The following is a 27310-nucleotide window of genomic DNA, read 5'->3' on the forward strand; positions in this document are numbered from 1 at the left end:
AATGTGAGCAGTTCCATATGTGAAAATGAAAATCTCAGTTAGACATTTAGCAACTACAATGAAGGGTTGCTAATATGACTAGGATTGTGCCTTTGGCTTCAGGATAAAGAAAGTAGATTTGAAATCCAATAGAACGGGAGAGAAATGCTGGTTAAAATGGCATGGGTTAGTCTGCCGCCACGTTTCTATGGATGGATTTTCGCGAGGCTACTTTGAAGCGAGGTAAGACATGCCTCCTTATTTGAAGTAAAGTAAAACATTTCAAACAATTATACTGCCTCAAGCTCATATTGCAAAGTGGTGGGTGATGCTCTGATGGTCAACGGTAGGCCGGCTATAGCCTATGCAGCCGAATGGCGAACAGGATGCGCGCTTTTCAATAAAAATATCTCCTTTTTAATCGTGGACACCAAAGTTGTTAACAAGCGATTGCATTTAGAATTATTATTTGTTGCGTAATGATTGGGCTCACAGAAGCAGATTTTTTGATGAGCTACTCTCGCAATATCTTACAGGTGGCAGACTATTCTGCTCCTCAAACTAGGCTCTGTTGCTGTGAGCGTGTGTTAAGTCAAATTCATGACGACTGACGAAAATACACACGCGCCAATTTAATTCCACAAAATTATGCAAATTAACCTATAGACCGATAAGCATGACAGGTCAAATGAATTTTTGGCAGCTAACCGATTAACATCCCTATTGTGTGTGTGTGGGCGTGTGTGTGTGTGTGTGTGTGTGTGTGTGTGAGAGAGAGAGAGAGAGTGAGCTGGGCTGGATCTGGAGAGGCTAGAGCAGGGAGGGAGGCTTGAATGCCTGAGGGCTCTGTGCCTCTCCCCGTGGGCCCCTGGAGGGCCACATTGTTGGTGCTCCAGCCAGAGGTAGCCCCATCCTCCTCTCCCTCCAAATGAGCGAGGACAGGACCACTACTCACTCTCCGTCACACACACTGTAACATCTTATTTCTGGGATACAGAACTAGTGGCAACTGAGCTGCCACCAACACGAAAGAGACTAAACCTTAACTTTGCTGGAGTATTGAAACACATCATCCCGAGATGTTTTGAAACATTACATGGTGTGTTGTAACACCATTTAATCAAGTGTGCAACACCTTGCCAGGGACTGGGAGCCCTACTGGGAAATGTTGAAAACATTGTGTAGGTGTTTCGAGTTCTGTTGGGTGCAGAATTAGATACATTATAAGCCTCTTAATATTATTTTGGTGTTTCTGGAGTATTTGAATGTTTACAATTGATTTATGTATCTGATCATTTGCCCGTTTAACCCATTTTGGCAGGCATTGCTGAGCACAGTGCTCCTTCCACCAACATTAACTAGAGGTTTTACAACAAGCATTGCAGGATACTGTATTTCCCACTACCATCAAAAATGGTAAATGTGGGAATGGGTCACTCTCATCATTGAATGTTATTTTCCTGAGGGTTTTGATGTCTGTTCATCATGACCCATTACACTTCATGGCGCAACAAGCTGCTTCATGTTAATATAGAAGTATATTTGTCTTTCCTCAAACACTGTGTAAAAATGTTGAATTTACCCAACATCCTCTAAAAAACAGAGCCACATGCAAGATAAGAAGTGCAAAGAGATTAAAAACAGACTCCCAATGAGTCCAACCACTCAATTTTAAATCTTTGGTTATCCTCAGAAAATATACTTACATTTTGAGCAACATATTCAATTGGATTTATTCTTACATTTTTTGATAGAATTACATGAACAAATCACTAAAATTACATTTTGTTGTTTTTTGTCCATTTCAATTCACTCCAGAAAAAAATACAGTGTGTCTGTGTGGTTCAGTGTGTAACATTTCTGTGAAATTCAAAGGAAATGTACCATCTTACTGCCTCAAGGGTTCAATTCCCACTTCCACCTGTCCCACTTTCAGTCTTTCTCTGTCCACTCCCGTTTCTAATCTGTCTAAATAAAGCGCTGAGAAAAAAAATGAATGTGGAATTCCCCCCGCAAAATATTCTCCACATGCCCTCATCATCAATCAATATTTAGGCTATAAATCATTTGCATTTCTTAATCATTTGATTGTATGAGAGAGATTTTGTTTTGTGTCTGTGTTTTGATAGAGCGTTTGTCATGCACTGAAACCCCACAAAGTGTTTTCACAACACTCTTCTAAATCACAAATATTCAGATTTAAGAAACACTTTGGGTTTTGAACACTTTTGGTTCAGAAAACTTGTCTGCTCACCTCCTTAACACAAGGACATATGAGCAGATGCTTAAGGTCTACTTTATAAAGCGTGCCACCAGTGCACATGGCAGTAATTGCTTTTAAACAACGGCTGTGAAGCATTACTGTGGCGAGAGACATAAATCACACTGGTTTTCCAAGGTGTGCTATGAGAATTAAGCATCTAGCAGGAAACAATGTATGTTGTATTACACGAAACAGAGCATTCGCCATTAGCTGATCTGCTAATGACCAGTGGTGGCTAGAGTTAAGTGAATGGAACGGTATCAAACACATGGTTTCTATAGGGGTATTGAGTGGCGCAGTGGTCTAAGGCACTGCATTTCAGTGCTAGAGGTGTTACTACAGAGCCTGGTTTGATTCTAGCCTGTATCATAACCGACCGTGATTAGGAGTCCCATAAGGCGGCGCACAACTGGCCCAGGTTTGGCTGGGGTAGGCCGTCATTGTAAATAAGAATTTGTTCTTTTTTTCTTTCTTTTTTTCTTTCTTTATCCAGGTAGGCCAGTTGAGAACAAGTTCTAATTTACAACTGGGACTTGGCCAAGATAAAGCAAAGCAGTGCAACACAAACAACACAGAGTTACACATGGGAAAAATGAATGGACAGTCAATAACACAATAGGAAAGTCTATATACAGTGTGTGCAAATGTAGTAAGATTAGGGAGGTAAAGGCAATAAATAGGCCATAGTGGTGAAATAATTAAAATTTAACAATTAAACACTGGAATGATAGACGTGCAGAAGATAAATGTGCAAGTAGAGACACTGGGGTGCAAAAGAGCAACAGAAGAAAATAACAATATGAGGATGAGGTAGTTGGATTGGCTATTTACAGATAGGCTGTGTACAGGTGCAATGATCGGTAAGCTGCTCTGACAGCTGATGCTTAAACTTAGTGAGGGAGAGAAGAATCCAGCTTCAGTGATTTTTGCAATTCGTTCCAGTCATTGGCAGCAGAGAACTGGAAGGAAAGGTGGCCAAAAGTGGCGTTGGCTTTGGGGATGACCAGTGAAATATACCTGCTGGAGCGCGTGCTACGGGCGGGTGCTGCTATGGTGACCAGTGAGCTGAGATTTGGCGGGGCTTTACCTAGCAAAGACTTACAGATGACCTGGAGCCAATGGGTTTGGCGACGAATATGAAGCGAGGGCCAGCCAACGAGAGCATACAGGTCACAGTGGTGGGTAGTATGTGGGGCTTTGGTGACAAAACGGATGGCACTGTGATAGACTGCATCCAATTTGTTGAGTAGAGTGTTGGAGGCTATTTTGTAAATTACTTCACCAAAGTCAAGGATTGGTAGGATAGTCAGTTTTATGAGGGTATGTTTAGCAGCATGAGTGAAGGATGCTTTGTTGCAAAATAGGAAGCAAATTCTAGATTTCATTTTGGATTGGAGATGCTTAATGTGAGTCTGGAAGGAGAGTTTACAGTCTAACCAGACACCTAGGTATTTGTAGTTGTCTACATATTCTAAGTCAGAAGCCTCCAGAGTAGTGATGCTAGACGGGTGGGCGGGTGTGGGCAGCGATCGGTTGAAGAGCATGCATTTAGTTTTACTTGTATTTAAGAGCAGTTGGAGGCCACGGAAGGAGTGTTGTAGGGCATTGAAGCTCGTCTGGAGGTTTGTTAACACAGTGTCCAAAGAAGGGCCAGAAGTATACAGAATGGTGTTGTCTGCGTGGAGGTGGATCAGAGAATCACCAGCAGCAAGAGAGACATCATTGATGTATACAGAGAAAAGAGTCGGCTCAAGAATTGAACCCTGTGGCACCCCCATAGAGACTGCCAGAGGTCCGGACAACAGGCCCTCTGATTTGAAACACTGAACTCTATCTCAGAAGTAGTTGGTGAACCAGGTGAGGCAGTCATTTGAGAAACCAAGGCTGTTGAGTCTGCTGATGAGAATGCGGTGATTGACAGAGTCGAAAGCCTTAGCCAGGTCGATGAAGACGGCTGCACAGTATTGTATCTTCTATCGATGGCGGTTAAGATATCGTTTAGGACCTTGAGCGTGGCTGAGCTGTACCCATAACCAGTTCGGAAACCAGATTGCATCGCGGAAAAGGTACGGTGGGATTCGAAATGGTCGGTGATCTGTTTGTAAAACTTGGCTTTCGAAGACTTTAAAAAGGCACTGACTTGCTTTGTTAAAAAAAAATACATATGTTTGGTACCATTTTTATTTATTCCGTCAAGCCATTACAATGAGCCATTCTCCCTTTAACAGCCTCCAGTACTTAGGACAACCCTGCAGTCCATGTGCAGTCCTAGCTGTTGAAAATGAAAGCAGTCCTGTTTCAGCTCTAATGAGAGAGCCTAATTGGAATATTTCTCTATGTGTGTCATTGGAGTCTACAGAGGAGGAATTAACAGACAGACAGGATGATGGGGGAGGGGGGGGGGGGGGGGGGGGGGGTCAGGGAAAAGGCGGGCTGTATTTCTAATTAGTGCTGTGAATTTTACTCTGATCATCAGACCTGAAGAAAACAACACCCAAATGTTTAGAGATGGTTTGGTTTAATTAGCCGCTCCGATTGGATTGTTGCTGAATGATTGTTTGATTGTTGATTTGGGGCTGGTTTGGGGTTGGATTGTTTTTGGTTTGGGGTTGGTTTGGGGTTGGTTTGGGCTTGATTTGGGCTTTTTCAATGGTTCTTTTGGGTTGTTTCCTCTCCCCTGCTACCGTTGGGAGTAGGTAAGGACAGGAGACAGTTAGGGGATGGGACAGGGGGAGGTACGCGCCCCCAGGGGCACCAACCTGGCTGATGGTGCTCATGGCTCTCATGTAGCTCTCATTTCGCGAGCGGAATTTGGGCGAGGCCAAGAGCCCTGCCGGGTCCAAGCTGTCCAGGCTTCTATTGATGGAAACCTCACTCACCGCCCGCAGGTAGCTGTGGCTCCGGATCTGCAACTTGGGAGAATGCGAGTCAGTGGAGATCCTGCAGTGAGACAGAGAGAGAGACAGAGAGGGTTGGAGAGAGATAGAGAGAGAAGGGGGGATATGCATGAGAGACAGCCTCATGCATCTTCAATCGCTTCAATCTTCAACCGCTTCAGGACCAGCCCATATCTAATCAACAAGCATATTGTCTCAGAAGCTGCGAGCATCCTTGGAATATCTTTTGATTCGCACGATAAAGTGGAGAAAAAGGACTCTGATCCATATAAGTAGTGGGGAGATGTGTGTGAAGGGGGTGGAGGAGAGAGATTAACACGCAGACACGTGTGCACACACACACACCCAAACACACACACACAAACACACACAGCTCTCCCGCAGAGGAAGCTGAAGGGTGAGCTCATTAGCCCTCATCTGCAGGCACCAAGCAGGTGGGATATCCTTCAGCACCTTCACACCTGTGTGTGTGTGTGTGTGTGTGTGTGTGTGTGTGTGTGTGTGTGTGTGTGTGTGTGTGTGTGTGTGTGTGTGTGTGTGTGTGTGGGTCCACAAATTAAACTCCACATGCATTTTGGTGTTATGCAACCTGTGAAAAGTAAATAGCTTACCTTCTTTCTACGAGAAATTATATCATTACAATGGCATTGGACAGACAACATAAACATCAAACAGACAACATAATATTAACACATGCAATGAAGTGAATGTGTAGAAAGTTGAATTGTTTTTCAAACAGGACACACATAATCGCACATGAACACACACACACACACACACACATAAACACACACACACATCCTCTCTCTCTCCTGTGACTCTCTCCCTCCAGGTCCAGTCTGTCTTAATTATGTATCGCCTCCTTAAAATAGAGCGTGGTTACCACGGCGAAGCAAACCCGATTACTCATTCTTGGATGGATGGAACATGGGGCGAAAGATGGGCACACAGGGACTGGTGCAGTGAGGGGTGGAGACAGAGGAGACAGAGGAAGAGGGGAGAGAGGGGAATGGGTAAAAAGGGGTGAGACAAGGGATGAGAGTGGGAAAGAGAAGGGTCATCGGGATGGAGAGCTGAATAAGAGGAATACACATTCACATTGAGGGAAAGTTGGAATGAGAGAAGGGGACAGAAACTTGATATAAATGTATTTCGATACAGTGTAATCTCTTTTAATACACTCTAAAACTCAACGATATTGACAGGATTGGACTGGGGGTCTATGAAGACCACAGGACCTCTATCCCTCCACAGTCTCCATCCATCTGCTGACTGATCAACCCCTGTGGGACTGATTACCATCAGGAGCATGTTTACTGTGTCCGACCAAATGCAAGAGCCTGCCTGCCTGCAATCACCACGACCTCAAAGGGGGTCGTGTTATCCTGGAGAGGCCCAGTGGAACAGGTCTGCTTTAATGAACACATGGTACTCAGTACGCCTAAGGCCATGTGTGTGTGTGTGTGTGTGTGTGTGTGTGTGTGTGTGTGTGTGTGTGTGTGTGTGTGTGTGTGTGTGTGTGTGTGTGTGTGTGTGTGTACAATCCTCCATAACAGAACAACAAGCTGTGTTATGTACGTCACTCTCTCTCTCCTTCTCCCTCTCTCTCCCTCTCTCTCTCTCCTTCTCTGTCTCTCTCTTCCTCCTTCTCTGTCTCTCTCTCTCCCTCTGTCTCTTTCTCTCTCTGTTTCTTTCTCTCCTCCTCTCTGTGATTACATTATGTTGTTATTATAATGCATTATGTTATTCAGGAAGTCTGTTTCCGTCAAAATAGAATGATGAAGAAATTTGAAATCTAGGCCAGGAGTAAATTAGTTTCAGTATTGTATGTCATTATTTCTCACCAAACGCCTGTTTTTTCTCTTTGGCTAGAAAATAATAATCCTCACAATTTAGACTACGTTTTTATTTATGGGTTTAATCGACCCAGAAATTGGCATTGTGTTCTGGCCCTGTCTGGGGGTATCATCGGATGGGGCCACAGTGTCTCCTGACCCCTGTCTCAGCCTCCAGTATTTATGCTGCAGTAGTTTATGTGTCGGGGGCTAGGGTCAGTTTGTTATATCTGGAGTACTTCTCCTGTCCTATCCGGTCTCCTGTGTGAATTTAAGTATGCTCTCTCTAATTCTCTCTTTCGCTCTTTCTTTCTTTCTCTCTCTCGGAGGACATGAGCCCTAGGACCATGCCTCAGGACTACCTGGATGATGACTCCTTGCTGTCCCCAGTCCACCTGGCCGTGCTGCTGCTCCAGTTTCAACTGTTCTGCCTGGGGCTATGGAACCCTGACCTGTTCACCGGACGTGCTACCTGTCCCAGACCTGCTGTTGTCAACTCTCTAGAGACAGCAGGAGCGGTAGAGATACTCTAAATGATCGGCTATGAAAAGCCAACTGACATTTACTCCTGAGGTGCTGACCTGTTGCACTCTCGACAACTACTGTGATTATTATTATTTGACCATGCTGGTCATTTATGAACATTTAAATGATATCTTTACATTAAAAACCAAAGTCTATTAGAATTCCAGTCATTCCAATAAATGTTATACCCCTTGATCTTCAAGAATAGCACTTGAAAATTTGGAAGTATAGATTAGCCAAATTGTTTTACCTGAGCATGACCCCAAAACTAAGGACTTATTAGCCAGCTCTACTCTGTTGTTTTTTATTGTCATTGATTCAAGTTGAAAAATAAATGCTGTGCTCATGGAATTACATGCTGTCATCAAGGCAAAGGGTGGCTACTTTGAAGAATCTAAAATCTAAAAATCTAAAATATATTTTGATTTGTTTAACACTTTTTTGGTTACTACATGATTCCATATGTGTTATTTTAAAGTTTTGATGTCTTCACTATTATTCTACAATGTAGAAAATAGTAACAAGAAAAGAAAAACCCTTGAATGAGTAGGAGTGTCCAAACTCTTGACTGGTACTGTATATATAATTTATAAGTCCAAAAATAGATGTAAAAACTAATTTTAAGTCAATCAAAAGTGTACAAGTTTGAGCATGTGTCCATTAGGCCTATGGATTTTTTTTTAGCAGCATGAATTAGATTGAGCAATGAAAGCCCCACTTTTATTCCATAGGCTGGGATCTGCACTATGCAGCTGTTGTAAGAGCGCATTTTTCACTGGCTGTCCACCTGTTTCAAAAACAATGATTGATAGGCAGCTTAAACTTCTTGAATTCAACCATTATTGGGTTCAAATACATATTTAGATTTGTGAACAGCCATCCACAACAACCACAATCCGTAAGGCACAAATAGCTAAATGAGAGATCAGCAGTGTGATTCACATCAATGCGTTATGTAGATATCAATAATAAGTGATATCTGTATCGCCGTAGACGACACCACTGCTGTCATCCTCACCTCCAAGCCTTTATTCAAGTTGGATCATCTTTGGATGCCGACAGCAGTCGCACCATTGGAAGACACAGCTTGATCCATCAAACACATTGTGTGTTATACTGGTGTTATAGTGGTCTCTGACTTGTGGTCAGTCTCGCTCAGGTGGAACAAACTTAAACTTAAAATTTTTTTTCAATGCTGATTTAAATGTCATTGAGAAAACAGAGAAGTGTCAAATATTTTTTTTCCGCAGACTGAATTTAAAAGTAATGCTCTAAGTAATAATCTAGTTTTTCAAAAGTACATTTAATCTGATTACAATTTTTTGCTGGTAACGTATAGGATTACAGTTACCGTTTAAAAAAACAACATGTAATCCAATACTCCCCAACCCTGCCTAAAATTACACTATTCCTTATATAGTGCCCTATATATGACCCATAGGGCTCTGATCAAAAGTAGTGCACTATATAGGGAATAGGGTGCCCACGATTTCACCTTTCTTATAACTGTAAAATAAATATGGTTATATTTAGTGACAGCACAATATTGGCATTATTTCATATAACTGACGACAGAGAGACTTTTCTCCTAAACGTCCACTGAGCGGTGCAGAGTCGCCATTCAAATGTGTGCAGACTCACTACAACTTTAAGTACGATTTTGTCCGTCTGTGTTTCAATTCCACAAATGTATTTTTTTTTTTAAATAACTTGAGCTCTATAAATCCACCTGAGAACATCACTGCGAGATTCAACTGCTATTGTTGCATCTGCTAAACTCCCTCATTTCATATGCGCTATTGCATGCGCAGGTGACACAGGAAAACGTTCCTTTGCCTGGATAGGCCTGAAAATGTGGCATGTCGCTCCCTAAGCCGATAAACACTGCAATAGTGCATAAGTATCGGGACAAGCAACGCTTTTCGGTAGTTTAAGGCAATTGATGTTGTGTCGTTCAAAGAGTGTGCTGTACACAGAAATATCAGTCGGAACTAGTCCAGAACCACTCAAAGTCCCCTACAAATGGGGACTTAACATCTAAGGGTTAACATTCAGGCGCTAGTGAAAGTCTCCACACCCCTTCCACAGTCTTCACATTTTTGCTGCTTAAAAATTCAATCTAAAAAGGGAATGAATTCGTTTTTTTTCCTATCTATCTTTACCACCTACTCCACATTTTCAAAGTGAGACAAAAATTATAAAACATTTCCAAATGAATTATGTCTTCACAACCCAGAGTTAATGTAAAACTTTTGCGGAAGCACCTTTGGCAGCCATTACAGCGCTGAATCATTTTCAATAAGATTCTACCAACTTTGCACAATTCTTTAGGGCAACATTTATCCATTGTTTTTGTCAAATTGCTCAAGCTCATTAAATTTGGTTTCGGAGTCATGACAGCAATATTCAATATTCAATAGTCCAACCCAGATTTTCAAACAGATTTAACTCAGGACTGAGATTAGACCATTCAGGAGATTAGACCATTCAGGAACATTCAGGAATACGAAATACAGACATATATTTGCCACTGAGATGCCCGTGAGCTACTGTCAAATTCAGTGTACGCAATCAAAACATGGAAAATGTTCTAGACTTTTTCTTTCACTTTGAAAATGTGAAGTAGGTTGTGTCTGAAGAAAATCTCACTGATTCTCTTTTAAAATAGAATTAAGACTGTGCAAGGGGTGTGTAGACTTTCACTTGGCACTGTATAAGCTCTGTGTGTGTGTGTGTGTGTGTGTGTGTGTGTGTGTGTGTGTGTGTGTGTGTGTGTGGTGTGTGTGTGTGTGTGTGTGTGTGTGTGTGTGTGTGTGTGTGTGTGTGTGTGTGTGTGTGTGTGTGTGTGTGTGTGGAAGAATGTCTATTACATGTATTTGAAATACGTATTTCAATTACTTTTGAATATTTTGTCATATGAATTACACTAGGCTGAACTACAGTAAAATGTATTTTGTATTTTCAAAATACAGTAATTCTGTTATTTGTATTGTCAAAATACAAAATACTTTTCTATACCATTTAAAAAAAATTGTAGTTCACATTTTGTATCAAAAGTCTGATGGCACTATGGTGTGATAAGAGCATCTGCTAAACTAACTAAATATAAATTAATATGTAAAAATGAACAATTGCAAAGCATGCTGAGTATTATTCTAATGAGCTCCGTCCCGAAACAAGGCCAATAATAATACTCAGTGTGCTTTGCAGTTCATTTTGGTATGTTCATTTTCACATACACATTTACAATTTGGTTATTTAGCAGACACTTATCTAGAGTGACTTGCTCAACTAAGGTAGATAAACGTTTCTCCCTGCTGGTTATCTATGAACATTTGAACATCTTGGCCATGTTCTGTTATAATCTCCACCCGGCACAGCCAGAAGAGGACTGGCCCACCCCTCATAGCCTGGTTCCTCTCTAGGGTTCTTCCTAGGTTTTGACCTTTCTAGGGAGTTTTCCTAGCCACCGTGCTTCTACACCTGCATTGCTTGCTGTTTGAGGTTTTAGGCTGGGTTTCTGTACAGCACTTTGAGATATCAGCTGATGTAAGAAGGGCTTTATAAATATATTTGATTGATTGACTGAAACAACATACTGTATCACAGTCATAGCAAGTAAATATTTTTGTATCCGTTACCGAGAATGTTGTTGCTGTTCGGGCCAGCTACGCACAAATGTAATTTTGTGTTGTAAAATACAAAACACATGCATTTTAATTGAATACATTACAAAATACAATTATATTCTAGTTCATTTTGATACATTGATCTTAATGGTATTTTCCATTCCTGTGTGTGTGTATGCGTGCGTGCTTGCTTATAGGCCTATTAAAGTCATTAATTGCCTCTGTGCTGCACCACCGTTACATAATTGGCGTCGCACAGTGCTCAGCTCTCTCCATAATGATGACTGAGCATCCAGAGGGAGATTCATTGATATTCACCTCATAGAAGCATGTTTATTACAGAATTCATCATTCACTGAACGCAGTGGGAGCAATAACAAACACTTGTATTCTTCTATGTGACGATGTATGCGTCCTCACTGTGGCGTTTCATCGCCAGTCAACAAGCCGCACGTACGCACACACATGGAAGGTCAAAAATGACAAAATACCATAAAGAATATCAACGTCTCAAAATAAACCCAATATTTGTGTTTTGAAATGTATTTAATTAAAATACATGCATTTTGTATTTTCAAACACAGAAATACATTTGCAAGTGGGCGGTCCAAACGGCAACCACATTCTCAGTAACGGTTAAAGATACGTTTTACTTGCTGTGACTGTGACATGTTGTTGTTTATCTACTGTACCTTAGTTGAATGCACTGACTGTAAGTCACTCTGGATAAGTGTCTGCTAAATGACCAACATTTAAATATGTACATGAAAATGAACATACCAAAATGAACTGCAAAGCACACTGGGTATTATAATTGGCCTTGCTTCGGGGCAGAGCGCATTAGAATACTACTCATCATGCTTTAGAATGGTTCATTTTTACATTTAGTTCATTTAGCAGACTCTCTTATCACACCAGAGTGCCATCAGATCTCTGATACCAATGCAGGGCAGAAGTACATGGGAGTGTACTTCTGCCCAATGTAATACAAACGACAAAATACTCATAAGTAATTGAGATACTTGTAACAGGCTGGAGGATGTGCTGTCAGAATGTGTGTCCAAAACGGAAGGAGGAAGTGTTGGGAAAGAGATAAGAGACACGAGATGAATAAAATGGAATTAAATCATCAAGATTAAGTAGTTGTGTTATGAAGTCATGTGTTTATTGACTATCTCATGTCAATACACTAAAAAATAAAAGGTGCAAGTTGGAACCAAATAAGGTTACTGAGAGCGATGCCATAGGGGAACCAATTTAGAGTCTTTGAAAAACCATTAATTATTTATTTATTTGAAGAACGAAACAAAAATCCCAAAACAGAAATGTTTTTGCCCTCCAGAAACAGAATTGTAGGGATTTAAGCCGTACTTCCCACTGTGCTTTCAAATATATATTGTTTTGTTGCATTTCCAGTACCACCCATGTGTGTGTTTGCTGGTGACATGGTTGTTAGATTAATTCATTTTCAATTCCTATGGTCTTCACCAAGTGAGATCCTAAGATACTATGTTTCATTAAAATGTCATTCTGAAAAGGAACAGAAATGGCATCAATTAAAATCGTTTTTTGAATATATATACACACATCTCCCTTTTGGCATATCTCTTATGATACAGTTCACAACAGCACTGATCAATGTGTTGAGTTTTTAACGAAGCCTTCTGTTCCATGCTGGCTGAACACCTAGCTAGCCAGTAACTAGCTAACACCAGACAGATGAAAGGAGAAACATATAAGTATCTTTGCCATAGATGAATAGGGTCAACTTTTAATAATATTTGCTGACACCCTACAGTTACATTTTGGCACCAGTAGAGTAGCTATCTAGCTATATAAACCACGCCCCTCTGCAAACATGCCTTCTCCAATGTTGGTTACAAGGCGGTACTTATTTAAAACAGGTAGAGACTATCATGTTACTATTGGTGTATTAAAATGAGAGTTACGATGATGTCACCTTGTCCCCTTAATTATGAATCCAAGTGTTTGATGTGGGGGAGGGGACCAGTAACTTTATGATCAAACTTGATTAAAACTAGAAGTATAACAGATGTTAAAATACTTTGAATTTCACAAGGTTCATATATTTATATAGAATGTTGATTTGTTATTATGCATGCTTGCATCCTGGAAATAGGGGAGGGCGTACAGTGGCTTGCTAAAGTATTCACCCTCTTGGCATTTGTCCTATTTTGTTTCCTTACAACCTGGAATTAAAATTGATTTTGGGGGGTGTTGTATCAAATTGATTTAAGCAACATGAATACCACTTTGAAGATGCACATTTTTTTTTATTGTGAAACAAACAAGAAATAAGACCAAAAAAAACAGAAAACTTGAGCATGTATAACTAACTATTCAATGACTATACTATGAAGGTGCCACCTTTTGCAGCAATTACAGCTTCAAGTCTCTTGGGGAATGTCTCTATAAGCTTGGCACGTCTAGCCACTGGGATTTTTTCCCATTCCTCAAGTCAAAACTGCTCTAGCTCCTTCAGGTTGGATGGGTTTCGCTGGTGTACAGCAATCTTTAAATCATACCACAGATTCTCAATTGGATTGAGGTCTGGGCTTTGACGAGGCCATTCCAAGACATTTAAATGTTTCCCCTTAAACCACTTGAGTGTTCCTTTAGCAGTATGCTTAGGATCACTGTCCTGCTGGAAGGTGAACCTCTGTGCCAGTCTCAAATCTCTGGAAGACTGAAACAGGTTTCCCTCAAGAATTTCCCTGTATTTAGTGCCATCTATCATTCCTTAAATTCTGACCAGTTTCCAGGTCCCTGCCGATTAAAAACTTCCCCACTGCATGATGCTGCCACAACCATGCTTCACTGTGGGGATAATGTTCTTGGGGTGATGAGAGGTGTTGGGTTTGCGTCAGACATAGCGTTTACCTTGATGGCGAAATAGCTCAATTTTAGTCTCATCTGACCAGAGTACCTTCTTCCATATGTTAGGGGAGTCTCCCACATGCCTTGTGGCGAACACCAAACGTGCCTGTTTATTTTTTTCTTTAAGCAATGGCTTTTTTCTGGCCACTCCTCCATAAAGCCCAGCTCTGTGGAGTGTACGGCTTAAAGTGGTCATATGGACAGATACTCCAATCTCTGCTCTGGAGCTTTGCAGCTCCTTCAGGGTTTATCTTTGGTCTCTTTGTTGCCTCTCTGATTAATGCCCTCCTTGCCTGGTCCGTGAATTTTGGTGGGTAGCCCTCTCTTGGCAGCTTTGTTGTGGTGCCATATTCTTTAAATTTTTTATTAATGGATTTAATGGTGCTCCGTTGGATGTTCAAAGTTTCTGATATTTTTTTATAACCCAACCCTGATTGGTACTTCTCCACAACTCTGTCCCTGACCTGTTTGGAGAGCTCCTTGGTCTTCATGGTGCCTCTTGCTTGGTGGTGCCCCTTGCTTAGTGATGTTGCAGACTCTGGGGCCTTTCAGAACAGGTGTATATATACTGTGATCATGTCACAGATTATGTGACACAGGTGGACTTTATTGAACTAATTATGTGACTTTTGAAGGTAATTAGATCCTATTTAGGGGCTTCATAGCAAAGGGGGTGAATACGAACAGGCATGCATGCACCACTTTTAAGTTTATTTTTTTGTTGAAATAAGTACTTTTTAAAAATTTCACTTCACCAATTTGGACTATTTTGTGTATGTCCATTACAAGAAATCCAAATAAAATCAATTTAAATTACAGGTTGTAATCAAACAAAATAGGAAAAACGGCAAGGGGGGTGAATACTTTTGGAAGGCACTGTACTTACATTTTGCCCTGCATGCTCAAATAATTTGATGCACACTTTTAGAGGTAGGAGAGGAAGGCACACTTTTTCTGTCGCCTTCAGATAAGTTTGATTCCTTTAAGCACACAGTCCCGCTAGCGGGACACCATACCTTACCTCTAAGTGTTAATTTAACTCTTTACAGTGTTAACTATTGAATTAACACTAGAAATGTTGAATTGAGAAATAAACACTAGTTAACATGGGCCAATTTGCTGAGTGCTATGAAAAGATCATCTGCATTTCAAGAACCTTTTAGAATTCTGAAGAACATTAGATGCCACGGCAAGAACCTCACACTTAACTCAAAGGTTATTTATCGGGCAAGAGTTCTCCAAGGAAACTTAAAAGGAAAAGACATTAAATAAACTTTTTTTTTTCAGTGTAGGATGGGTGGTCCTGCATCTGCCTGAGCAACTTTGATGTTTTTAACGTTTAAGCAGCTACATGATTACTTTCAGATGTATCTCCATACTGTTGAATTTTTCATGAATACATACAGTGAAAGGACTTTGCTGTTGCGTCAGGAATTGAAGTCTCAACACAGCACTTGAAAATTCTGAAATTCAACTTCTAAACCATGGAAGTTAACAGAGAGAAACGTCTCTTTTTAGGGAAGGGAAAATAATTGACGATTGTAATATGTCCATAAATGTCACCTGACTATAGAAACAGACTGGCCAAAGGGCAGTTTGGGTAAATGCCAGATGGATTGGTCCATCTTTAGGCCAGTGGGCCTGTCTAAATTAGGGGTTTTGCACATAATTAGCATTATTTGGCTAATAATGGTGGCCTCGAGGGGAAAAAAGGGCCATTGTGAGGGTCTCGAGGGAAAAATGGGCCAGTGTGTTAGAAATGCTTGAGCCAATTTCTGGTCCCAGTCTGTCCCTGCCTAGGAGGGTCTGAAGCCATAAAGCAATAATAAATCATGTTGAGTTCCATGCAGAAGGAGAATCCAACCATACACATTAAAGTGCATACTGAGCACAAACATGGAACATGGAACATCAGGGTCATGGATACAAAACATTCCATACAATGTATGTCCCCAAATGGCACCCTACTCATTATTTAGTGTCCATAGGGCTCTGGTAAAAAGAAAAAAAAAGAAAAAAAATGAGTGCACTGTATACTGTACGAATCAACTGCTCCAACCCCCACCCCTCACACACACACACACACACACACACACACACACACACACACACACACACACACACACACACACACACACACACACACACACACACACACACATGCTGTAGGCATGATTTGCATGGTGTTGTTGGAAATAATGTAAACTTGTAGATGCATAGCCATGAATGCATTTGCATGGACTGTACACCAGACCTGGGATAACTATAGTTTTTACTACACTTTGTGGAAAGTAACCCTTTTTCAGGGGAACAAATTGTTTATTTCGAGGTCACTACAACTACATGAATACAGATCCCAACAAATTACAAACTTTTTATAATTATTTGAATACAGCTCTCAGAAAGTAAACTATTTTTCAAAACTATTAGTATACACTAATAGTATACACTGAACAAAAATCTAAACGCAACATGTAAAGGGTTGGTTCCGTGTTTCATGAGCTGAAATAAAAGATCCCAGAAATGTTCCATGCGCACGAAAAGCTGATTTCTCTCAAATTTGGTGCACAAATTTGTTTACATCCCTGTTATTGAGCATTTCTCCTTTGCCAAGATAATGCATCCACCTTATAGGTGAGGCATATCAAGAAGCGGATTAAACATCATGATCATTACACAGATGCACCTTGTGCAGGGAACAATAAAAAGCCACTCTAAAATGTGCAGTTTTGTCATACAACACAATGCCATAGATGTCTCAAGGGAGCGTGCAATTGGCATGCTGACTGCAGAAATGTCTCGATGAGCTGTTGCCAGAGAATGTAATGTTAATTTCTCTACCATAAGCCGCCTCCAACGTTGTTTTACAGAATTTGGCAATACGTCCAACCGGCCTCACAACCACAGACCATGTGTATGGTGAAGTGTGGGCGATCGGTTTGCTGATGTCAATGTTGTGAACAGAGTGCCCCATGGTGGCCTTGGGGTTATGATATGGGCAGGCATAAGCTACGGATAACAAACTTAATTACATTTTATCAATAGTAATTTGAATGCACAGAGATACTGTGATGAGATCCTGAGGCCTATTGTCGTGTCATTCTTCCGCCACCATCACCTCATGTTTCAGCATGATAATGCACGGCCCCATGTCACAAAGATCTATACACAACTCCAGGAAGCTGAGAATGTCCACGTTCTTCCACGGCCTGCATACTCACCAGACATGTCACCCATTGAGCATGTTTGGGATGTTCTGGATCAATGTGAACGACAGCGCGGTACAGTTCCAGACAATATCCAGCAACTTCGCACAGCCATTGAAGAGGAGTGGGACAACATTCCACAGGCCTGATCAACTCCATGCGAAGGAGATGTGTCACACCTCATGAGGCATCTGGTGGTCACACCAGATACTGACTGGTTTTCTGATCCACGCACCTACCTTTTTTTTTTAAGTATCTGTGACCAACAGATGCATATACTAAGTTTAGACGCTCAACTACTGTATGAATCTTTCAACATAACACTAGCAAGATTTAAAGCTGCATTTAATGAGACCTGAAAATACTGCAAAGTAATTCAAAGCCATTTGCAAACATTGCAAACAACAATTGAAATGCTTAGCAAAAACACATTTGAACCTCTTTGTGCATCTGAAGGGTTTGTTTCAAACACACTGTACCACCTTTAACACTAGAACTGCTATAGGCCAATGACGTTTGATTGTGTAAAAAACATTATCGTCCCCCCCCAAAAAAGCTACGTCAGGCTCCTTCCCTGACTCTTCCTAAATGTTTGTATTTTACATTGCTAATTTGTCTGAATTTTGATATCACAAACAGGCAAGTATGTACAGCATGTTTACATGGTTCTCTTTACACATCTATTCCTAACTTAATCCGGCAAGACAATGAGCTGTAGAACATTGGAACCCAGCCAGACGCTAATGTGTCTTTCTCTCCTCACTGAATGAATGACAAATGGATGAATGGGCGATAATTGTGCACGTTACTTCACAATTGAATTTAAATTAGGCCTAACTGAATGATAAGGAGGGTGAAGAGGTTGATTTAATTTAGAACCACAATAGTGTAAGGATGAGTTTGTGTTATGCCTATTTATTCGCATTGGCTCTCATGTTTATAGCCAAAAAGACAGCATGCCTTGCGGGTTGATATTATTGCCTTTTATGTTTTACTTTGTCAACATAACCTGTTACGGGGTGTTTTATTTACTATAACTCTATTACTAGTCAAATTTATTGTAAGAAAAACAAAAACATGCTACTTCTTGCAGTAGGCCTTTAGAATAATGCAAAACATATCCTTGACTCTATTTGAGATTATTTAGCGAGGGAAAGCAAATGATGCCAGCCCACTGAATGAATGACAAATGGATGAATGGGCTTCACAATCAAATTTAAATTAGGCCGAACTGAATGATAAGGACGGGGAAGAGGTTGATTTAATTTAGAACAACAAAAGTGTAATAATGAGTTTGTGCTGTATATTTAGAGCAGCATACTGTGAATTATGGTGCATTGTGGGTGGTGAAAGAATCTCTGGCTCTTTAACCTTTTTTGAGATGTGCCTTGTAAGAGGCTATATTTGCTGCACCCATATGTGAGAATGCTGTACCCCACAGAATACAGTACAATATATATATTTGTCGTGTAAATCTACAGTAATTTACTAACTACTGTCCTGCCAGTAATTTACTGTAATTCAATACCAGAATACAGTACCATACTTGTCACGCCCTGACCTTAGTTTTCTTTGTTTTCTTTATTATTTGGTTAGGGTGTGACAAGGGTGGTTTGTGTAGTTTTGTATTGTCTAGGTCGTTTTTGTATGTTTATGGGGTTTACCTAGTCTAGGTGTTTTTATGTCTATGGTTGCCTAGATTGGTTCTCAATCAGAGGCAGCTGTTTATCGGTGTCTCTGGTCGGGGACCATATTTAGGTAGCCATATTCCTTGGATAGTTTGTGGGTTGTTATTCTATGTTTAGTTGCCTGTTTGCACTAGTCATTTAGCTTCACGGTTCGTTTTGTTGTTTTGTTCAGTGTTCGTTCTTTTCATTAAAAGAGTTATGTACGCTTATCACGCTGCGCCTTGGTCTCCTCATTATGACGACCGTGACAATACCATTATTTTCAGAGTCTAAAAAACATTTCCTGTAAGTCTACAGTAATTTACTGGCTACTGTGCTGCCAGTAATTAACTGTCAAAACTGACAAGGAATGATTTTCAGTGTATTTATCAGCGTTGGTGCTCATGTTAATCATTTGACCGTGCGCCTTGAGTTGATCTCATTCTCTTTTATGTTTTACTTTGTAAAAGAAGCTGTTACGGGACTGTTTTATTTACTATTACTCTATTTCTAATCAAATGTATTGTAAGGGAAACGAAAACAAGCTATGTGTCGTAGTAGCCCTATGGACTAATGCAAAACATGTCCTTGACTATGTAAGGTGATGAGTGAGGGGAAACAAATGATGCCTGTCAGCCTGCGCAGTCGGGCCCATAGAAACTGCACCTAAACTATACGAAACTAATTTCCCACATAAGAGTCAGCCTAAAGACTAGATTAAATTGACAATGAGTGACAATCTCATCAGTTATCAAATTGTACATGAAGAGATGGACGCAGATTTGGAATTGACAGATGCAGGGAAAGGAGCATCACTTTATCAAATTGCCTGCAGGTGAAACATGTAGATTTCTATATAGTATCAGAGAGAATATATTCTGCAGTCTCTATGACACCTACCTTCGTCAAATAACTCTCAAAATTCAAAAGGTGCAGCTTTTTGCAGGAATATCCGTGCTGTCCAGCACATGACCACTCACATGGTAGCATGGGTCTGGCTACTAAGCAATATCAACTTAAATATGCTATTCTGTTGTTTAAAAAAAAATACATTTTCTTATTTCCACAATTCTTTAGACCTGCCAAAACAAAATTATAATTGAATTCTTTGTGATTGTCACGATCGTTATAAGGAATGGACCAAGATGCAGCGTAGTATGTTTCCATCCTTTATTTTGGAATAGAAAACTTTAAAGAACAAAACGAACAAACGAAACGCTAATATAATGGTCACAGGCCATTACATACATAGATAAGATCACACTAAGCACAATGGGAAAATGGCTACCTAAATATGATCCCCAATCAGAGACAATGATAAACAGCTGCCTCTGACTGGGAACCATACTAGGCCAACATAGAAATATAATTCATCTAGATAACCCACCCTTAAATCACACCCGACCTTACCAACATGGAGAATAAAAGCTCTCTATGGCCAGAGCGTGACAGTGATGGACATGTACTAGAGGATTTCCTTTTTACTTATAGCCTAGAGTAACAAACTCATGAAAATGCTATTATGTTCTTTGAAATAATATATTTGTAGTATTCTAATGTTACCACAACCAAAGGTTTATTCTTTTGTTAGCATATATGACATGTATTTATTCAAGTATTTGAATGTTGATGCATCATAGGCTAGACATGTCGAGAAATGGGAGACTTATGCAAAACATATCATTGACTCTATCTATATGCATATATGCATATAATGTGTAGATTTGGATAGAAAATACTCTAAAGTATTTTAACAAAACTGTTAAAATAGTGTCTGTGAGTATAACAGAACTGATTTGGCAGGCAAAAACCTGAGAGAAATCCATTCAGGAAGTAGGATTTTTTTTTGTGTAGTTTTCTATTCAATGCCGTTACAGTATCCATTGACTTAAGACTCAAATTGCAGTTCCTATGCCTTCCACTAGATGTCAAGTCTTTAGAAATTGTTTCAGGCTTGTATTCTGAAAAATGAGGGAGTAAGAGCAAACTGGACCCTGTCATGTCACAGAGCTTTTTCATGTGCACGACCGAGAGAGTGCCTTTCTTGTTTACCTTTTATATTGAAGACTTTATTGTCCGGTTTAAATATTATCGATTATTTAGGCTAAAAACAACCTGAGGATTGATTATGAACATCGTTTGAAATGTTTCTACGAACTTTACGGATACAATTTTGATTTTTTTGTCTGCCTGTTGTGACTGCGTTTGAGCCTGTGGATTACTGAAGAAAATGCGCAAACAAAACTGAAGTTTTTGGATATAAAGAGACTTTATCGAACAAAAGGAACATTTATTGAATAAATGATTGTCTTCTGAGTGCAACCATATGAAGATCATCAAAGGTAAGTGATTAATTTTATCTCTATTTCTGACTTGTGTAACTCTTCTACTTGGCTGGTTACTGTTTGTAATGATTTGTCTGCTGGGCTATGTTCTCAAATAATCGTAAGGTATGCTTTTGCCGTAAAGCAATCTGACACCGTGGTTCGATTCACAAGAAGTTAATCTTTAAACCTATGTAAAATAGTTGTATCTTTTCTGAATTATTATGAGTATTTCTGTATTTTAATTTGGCGCTCTGCAATCTCACTGGATGTTGGCCAGGTGGGACACTAGCGTCCCACATACCCTAGAGAGGTTAACTAGTTGGGCCCTACAGCCCACATTGGTTTGCCAATCTCACAACTCAGAGAGCTTGCGAGCACAGTTTTTGAAGCAACAAAAGTGAGCCGCGCTAAGAGCCCTGACATCTCGGGTTTGAAGATTGATCAGGAGCACTCGCACCAGTTAGAGGGTGCGTTATCAGGGATAGGTGCATTAAGAGATGACGCACAACAATGGTATCTACCACAAAACCACAATACCAATAACCACTGCAGTCAAAATAACTATAAGTGCTTTCCCAGTGAAACGACTACAGCTACAATCAATCTGATCGCTACATTCCTGCACCCAACACACACAAAGTGTCAGAGCACAAGGGTAGCAAGTGGTACATCGGATTCAATGACGATCAAAATGTAGACCGATGCTCTCTAGAAGCTCTGCTAAGAGAAGTACAAACACAGCAACAATTTGAGAAAGTGGAAAAAGATATATCCCCATGACTAGTCGTGGAATTGCTGGACAACATGTCTGGTAAACAACATCGCAATAGCCAATTCCACTCAAACCCAGATAAGTTTATCTGTTTTCACCATGAACACAAATTACACATCAGGTCGTTGCGAACAACCACTCCACTTTGTGGGGAATATGACCACAAAACGCAACTCAGAGGCCATACCTCAAAACAGTCCTGGAGGACTGCTTGACCTGTGATGCGCTAATTGATTCGGGCTCGACAATATCGCTCATCTCTCAAACATTGTTCAAAGATCTCAAAAGGGCTTTCAACCCAGCTAAATGTTGGTTAAAAATGGAACGATGCGACACTAAACTTTAAGGTTTCACTCAGACTACCTCGCCTCTCACATTGAGACTCATGCTGAAACTACACTTCCAAGACATATCGCTTGTTCACCCTGTGTATGTTAACAGCCTCGAAACTGAACACCTGCTACTCAGAGCAGACTTGATGGATCGTTTGGTCCCACTGATGGATTGGAAAAACAACCAATTGTGGTCACAGGTAACCGTGCCGTCTCCACTGACCAAACTATCTTCTCCTAACGCTGGCTGCAACACAGTCATCCACGAGGAGTATCTGTCGAAAGGACCCCTTGGGAAACAGACGTTTCGATACCTCTTGGTACGATATCTCATCACATTCAACCAGCCAACCTGATAGACTATTCTTTTCAATATTTCAAGACAGTCATCTTTGTGAGTGAGCAATTTCCCTCCTCTTTGGAGTGATGCGATACTGTAGTTAAGATTAACTTCTATTGTCCTTCAGACACTTCCGTATCAGGAAACAAAGCCTCTATGTTCAGAGTGGACCCTGCTTCCGAAGATTTACCACTTTGAGAGGGATTGAAACGCATTTCAATGAAACTAAGACCATCAGTCCCGCCACTGACCCGGTGATTCCAACTGCTGAAACACGGTGTTATATCGCCGAAAGATATCCTCATCTCATTTGGCAGGTACTGGAACGGTTGCCACATGCGGACGCTGTGGTGACTGGCAGGCCACGATAGCCACTGAGCATTTTGAAGCACAAACACCAGGAGATTTGGTTGAAAGGTGACAGCCAATCTACTAACATCTCGTGCAAAGGGTCCGACCTTTTCGTTTGTGCCTCGGACACCAACACCAACCGCTGGTGAAGGGTCCTGAGACACAAAGGGGGGGAATACCAGCCCAGACCTATTATTAGCCTTGTTGAGGCCAGTGGGGGGGTGGGGTCGAGACTACGTGCAACACTTTACGAGACAGCCGATCAGGAAACAAATCAAGTTGTAAATTTGAGAGGAGCGGACAAGCCCTCAACGGGGATAACCTTAGAATACATCTTGAGATACGCGGAGGTGTACCACACTGGTCATAAAAGAAGTCCAGTGGACTTTCCACCCCCCCCCCAAATTAAAAAAATATATATAATAATTCCTTGCCATGTGTAGTCTCAACTACAATGCGACTAGTAAAATGTTCCGGTAGGATAACATTTCAGAATAAATTAGTAGGATAGCTGGTCCCCTTTGGTACCAGTGCCAATGCCAGCAACAGTCAGTACAGCCACAGTCAGTAAGAAGGTAGAGACCTAACAAGTCAAATTTCCATTGATAACAGCGACAGAGGAGGTAGTAGCCACTCAGATTGCAACACATGCAATCTCCAAAACACTCTTCTGACGGTTAACACACATACCGCTAATAAATAAAACCCTCCATTCAGGAGGAAGGTTATTAGAAGTCATGAACCATGATCACACTGCGTACGACTGGTTCAGTGCTTCCGTCGTGAGTTTAGCTCCTCCATTGTTAACATTGCTATGAAATAGATTCCTTCATACATATCGCCACTACAATGGTATAAGACACATTGACATGTAGTAAACCACGACAGGTCCCCTTGGCATATGGTTTGAGGTCGGCACCAATGCTTACTGACACACGGTCATTGACATTGAAATGATCTGATGACGTTGGACTCATTCTGAACAGGTTGCAGCCTACCAGGATACTTGGTTTTCTTTCCCTTGGCATGTGCGCTTGTGTAAGCATAAACGCACATGTACAACATACATTTTTATGAGGATTTATACTAGGATAACTTAAGGGTCTGTGCAAAATACCCGCTTTATTTCAAAATAAAGTTGAAAATAGACCCGGAATCCCCTTTGTCACTACAGGAAAAAATGTATCACCAGTTTCTCCCTAGAGGTCCATAGGTCATCCCTGTTTACTGTCCAAAGCTAGTGCCTTACAGCTGTATATTTATCATGTAGTTATCAACTTAGGATAGTGCTTAGGATAGTGTCTTAAGAAACACACCACCCTAGATATGACATTACACAAAAATGCAATGATAGCGTCATTTAGCCAAAACCTTGGACGTATTTAGAATAGAGTCCAATTAGATTATTAAAGTGTGGTAACTATATTTTGTATACCTTTTCATTTGTTTTAATCTTCATTTTATTTTAATTTCTTTGACACTTAGGAAATGATAGAGCCACAAACAACCACCAGTTAGTGCCACAGCGCCGCTCATTTGGGGAAGAAAAGTAATGATGTATTTTGTGAGTGTTGTGTGTTATTAACGTCTGTCTAAGTTACTGCCTAGATCCACCAGCCTGGACGACAGATCCGGAACGACGATCCACAACCAGGACATCCCCTGGCCATTTTTGTGGTGGTCTGCAGCTTGCAGAAATCCTACCTGGGGAAACCACCAGAGGGGGACTCATTTTTATGGTGGGTTGCAACTTTCAGAATCCTTCCAAGATTGAACCCACCAGAGAGGGACTGTGAGAGGGAAAAATCCTGTATAACTTCTTTAAGCTTGTATAGCAGAGACAATATAATGAATAATTACTTTAATAGTTCTTAATGCTAAACTTTAATGCACATGCGCTGTATGAGCCTTAAACCTGTACATTTCCACTGTCTGTTTAAAGGTCTTTTTAAATATGTTTTTACACTCTGCCTCTGTTCAACTTAGTCACATGATCAAGACAAAGAGCCTCTGAGAGTGACCACAATTTTTCAGTCCATCCTGTCTTTTACTATCTTCCAAGGGCACAGCTGTGTGGAGATATGAAGAGAACAGAGGCTGGCTTGAACAGAGAGTAACGAAAGTAATGTTATCACTTGTTTGTGCGCTGTGACCTGATACACATAGCCACAAGAAGATAACAAGGTAGCTTATGATGCCCTGATCTGCCACTGTGTGGTGGAAGCAGCCAGGACTAAGCATTTTTAGGTCACTATATAAGACCTCAGCATTTCCTGTATTGTCGGGCTCTCAACGAATCACCTACGGGTGGTCATTGACCAGCTCCGCTATTGCAATAATTAATCGATATTAACGTATGATTACTTGAAGAATTATCCAAGTCTCTCCTGATTCTTTGGAACTTCCACGACATTCTTGGCGATGAGTCAACAAGACTAGTGTGGGAGGCTCTGAGGAGCACTCTCAATTAGGTGAGCCTGGTGACTGGGGCAACAAGACTAGTGTGGGAGTCTCTGAGGAGCACTCTCAATTAGGTGAGCCGGGTGACCGGGGCAACAAGACTAGTGTGGGAGGCTCTGAGGAGCACTCTCAATTAGGTGAGCCGGGTGACCGGGGCAACAAGACTAGTGTGGGAGGCTCTGAGGAGCACTCTCAATTAGGTGAGCCTGGTGACCGGGGCAACAAGACTAGTGTGGGAGGCTCTGAGGAGCACTCTCAATTAGGTGAGCCGGGTGACCGGGGCAACAAGACTAGTGTGGGAGGCTCTGAGGAACGTTCTCAACTAGGTGAGCCTGTGGAACTGATCAGTAAGAGTTGATGGTATAAAATAGTAAGGTGAACCTGTGATAGCTATAAACCAAACACCACTTTAGAAATAAGAAAAGACTTCTCTAGAATTTAAGCCAACAGCCAACAGACAGTGCTAAGAGATCAGTGGACTGGAAGAACTGTTTCTCATATAGTTGAATGTAAGTATCATAGAAAAACTGTCTACTTTTTATGTGGGTAAGATACCAATTTGGATTAGTTCTCCAGTGGTTCAACGACAAGTTAGGCAATATTTTAGCAGCCATGCAATTGCATGATTTAGGTGGTAGGAACTGATCACTCCTCTATTTTGTGTGTGTGTGTGAGTGAGATAGGAACTCAAGATGGGATTGGTGTCAGAAGTGGAATGCTCTACAGCATAGTGCGATGCGGGTGGACCGAGTTTAATGGCGTCATGAAAAAGGATGCGTGATTCTGTCTGGGGAGAGCATTAGTGAAGATCTTTGAAGGAGACACCGGTGGCACTCTCTAAGAGAGAGTGAGGGAAATTCCTGTCTGACCAAAAACGACGTGGACCCGCCCTGACCAGACCTCCACTAATGATTGCCTGGGGGAACACACCACATTCATGAATCTGAACAGGGCAACCAACCGAATTTCAGTAAGTCAATTTAAACATGAATTTGTAGTGAAAATAAAAGCAGTGACAAGGATACTAAATCCCATTGGCAGTACTTTTTGTAGGCATGGATTAAATGTCTATGTAGCCTGAGAGCTATGAGTTGTGAAAATAGAGAAGTGAGAGTTGAATACTGTATTTGGATAATACGTTTCGATATATAATGTTATCTAGGGGTTCCGATATATGGATTCTGTGAAGATATGAAGAAAAAAAACATTTGAGAAATTGAATGTCTGTATAATCGATTACTGGAGATTTGATAAAGTAATAGTAATAATAATAATAATAATAATATTATACAAACTTGCATATCCAAACTTAGACGTATGTATGTAAGGGGTGAGAAAAGTATTCTGAGTTGGTCCCTTTATGGATAATTTGATAGAGATTGGTTAGAGTTTATACAGTAAATGTTGGACTGGATTAAAACACTAATGATTAAAGAGTGGAGGGAGGACAGTGGCCTCCCTTTTAACAGAAGTGATCATGTTTTGTCTATAATCTTTTACTTCTTGCTCACCTGATAAAGCAACGTTAGACGGAGAGATTGTAAAGGGAAACAAGTATTTGAGGGGGATGAGACATGTACTGGGTGATGGTGATTGAGAGGGAGTATGAGTTAAAGTAAGCAGATATGTAGTCAGTGAAAGTAACAAAGAAAGTGGGAAAGAAAGGAAATGGGAAGTTCGTTGGAAAGTAAAATGGAAAGTAAAAATTCAAATGTTTTATTGTTTGGACTGATTAAGATTGAACAAATTGTTTATTTTCTCCATTAGGAGAGGATGTGGTGTCCCTATCTCTCCCTTTGAAATGTTTCCCATTTATTTAACCAGCAATG

The 27310-nt window shown here is 40.7% G+C and overlaps 1 protein-coding gene across 3 annotated transcripts in view; it reads right to left on the reverse strand.

The window, feature by feature from the left end:
- Positions 1-27310, reverse strand: part of dlgap1b (discs, large (Drosophila) homolog-associated protein 1b) — a 273501-nt gene that overhangs the window by 97727 nt on the left and 148464 nt on the right. For all 3 annotated transcript variants that reach the window (XM_021563015.2, XM_036944281.1, XM_021563016.2), the window contains exon 5: positions 5002-5182. In XM_021563015.2, the coding sequence (XP_021418690.2) occupies positions 5002-5182 (181 nt within the window). The remainder of the gene's footprint in view (positions 1-5001; positions 5183-27310) is intronic.

Source organism: Oncorhynchus mykiss, chromosome 15, assembly GCF_013265735.2.
Source record: "Oncorhynchus mykiss isolate Arlee chromosome 15, USDA_OmykA_1.1, whole genome shotgun sequence".
In the NCBI taxonomy this organism is placed as follows: domain Eukaryota; kingdom Metazoa; phylum Chordata; class Actinopteri; order Salmoniformes; family Salmonidae; genus Oncorhynchus; species Oncorhynchus mykiss.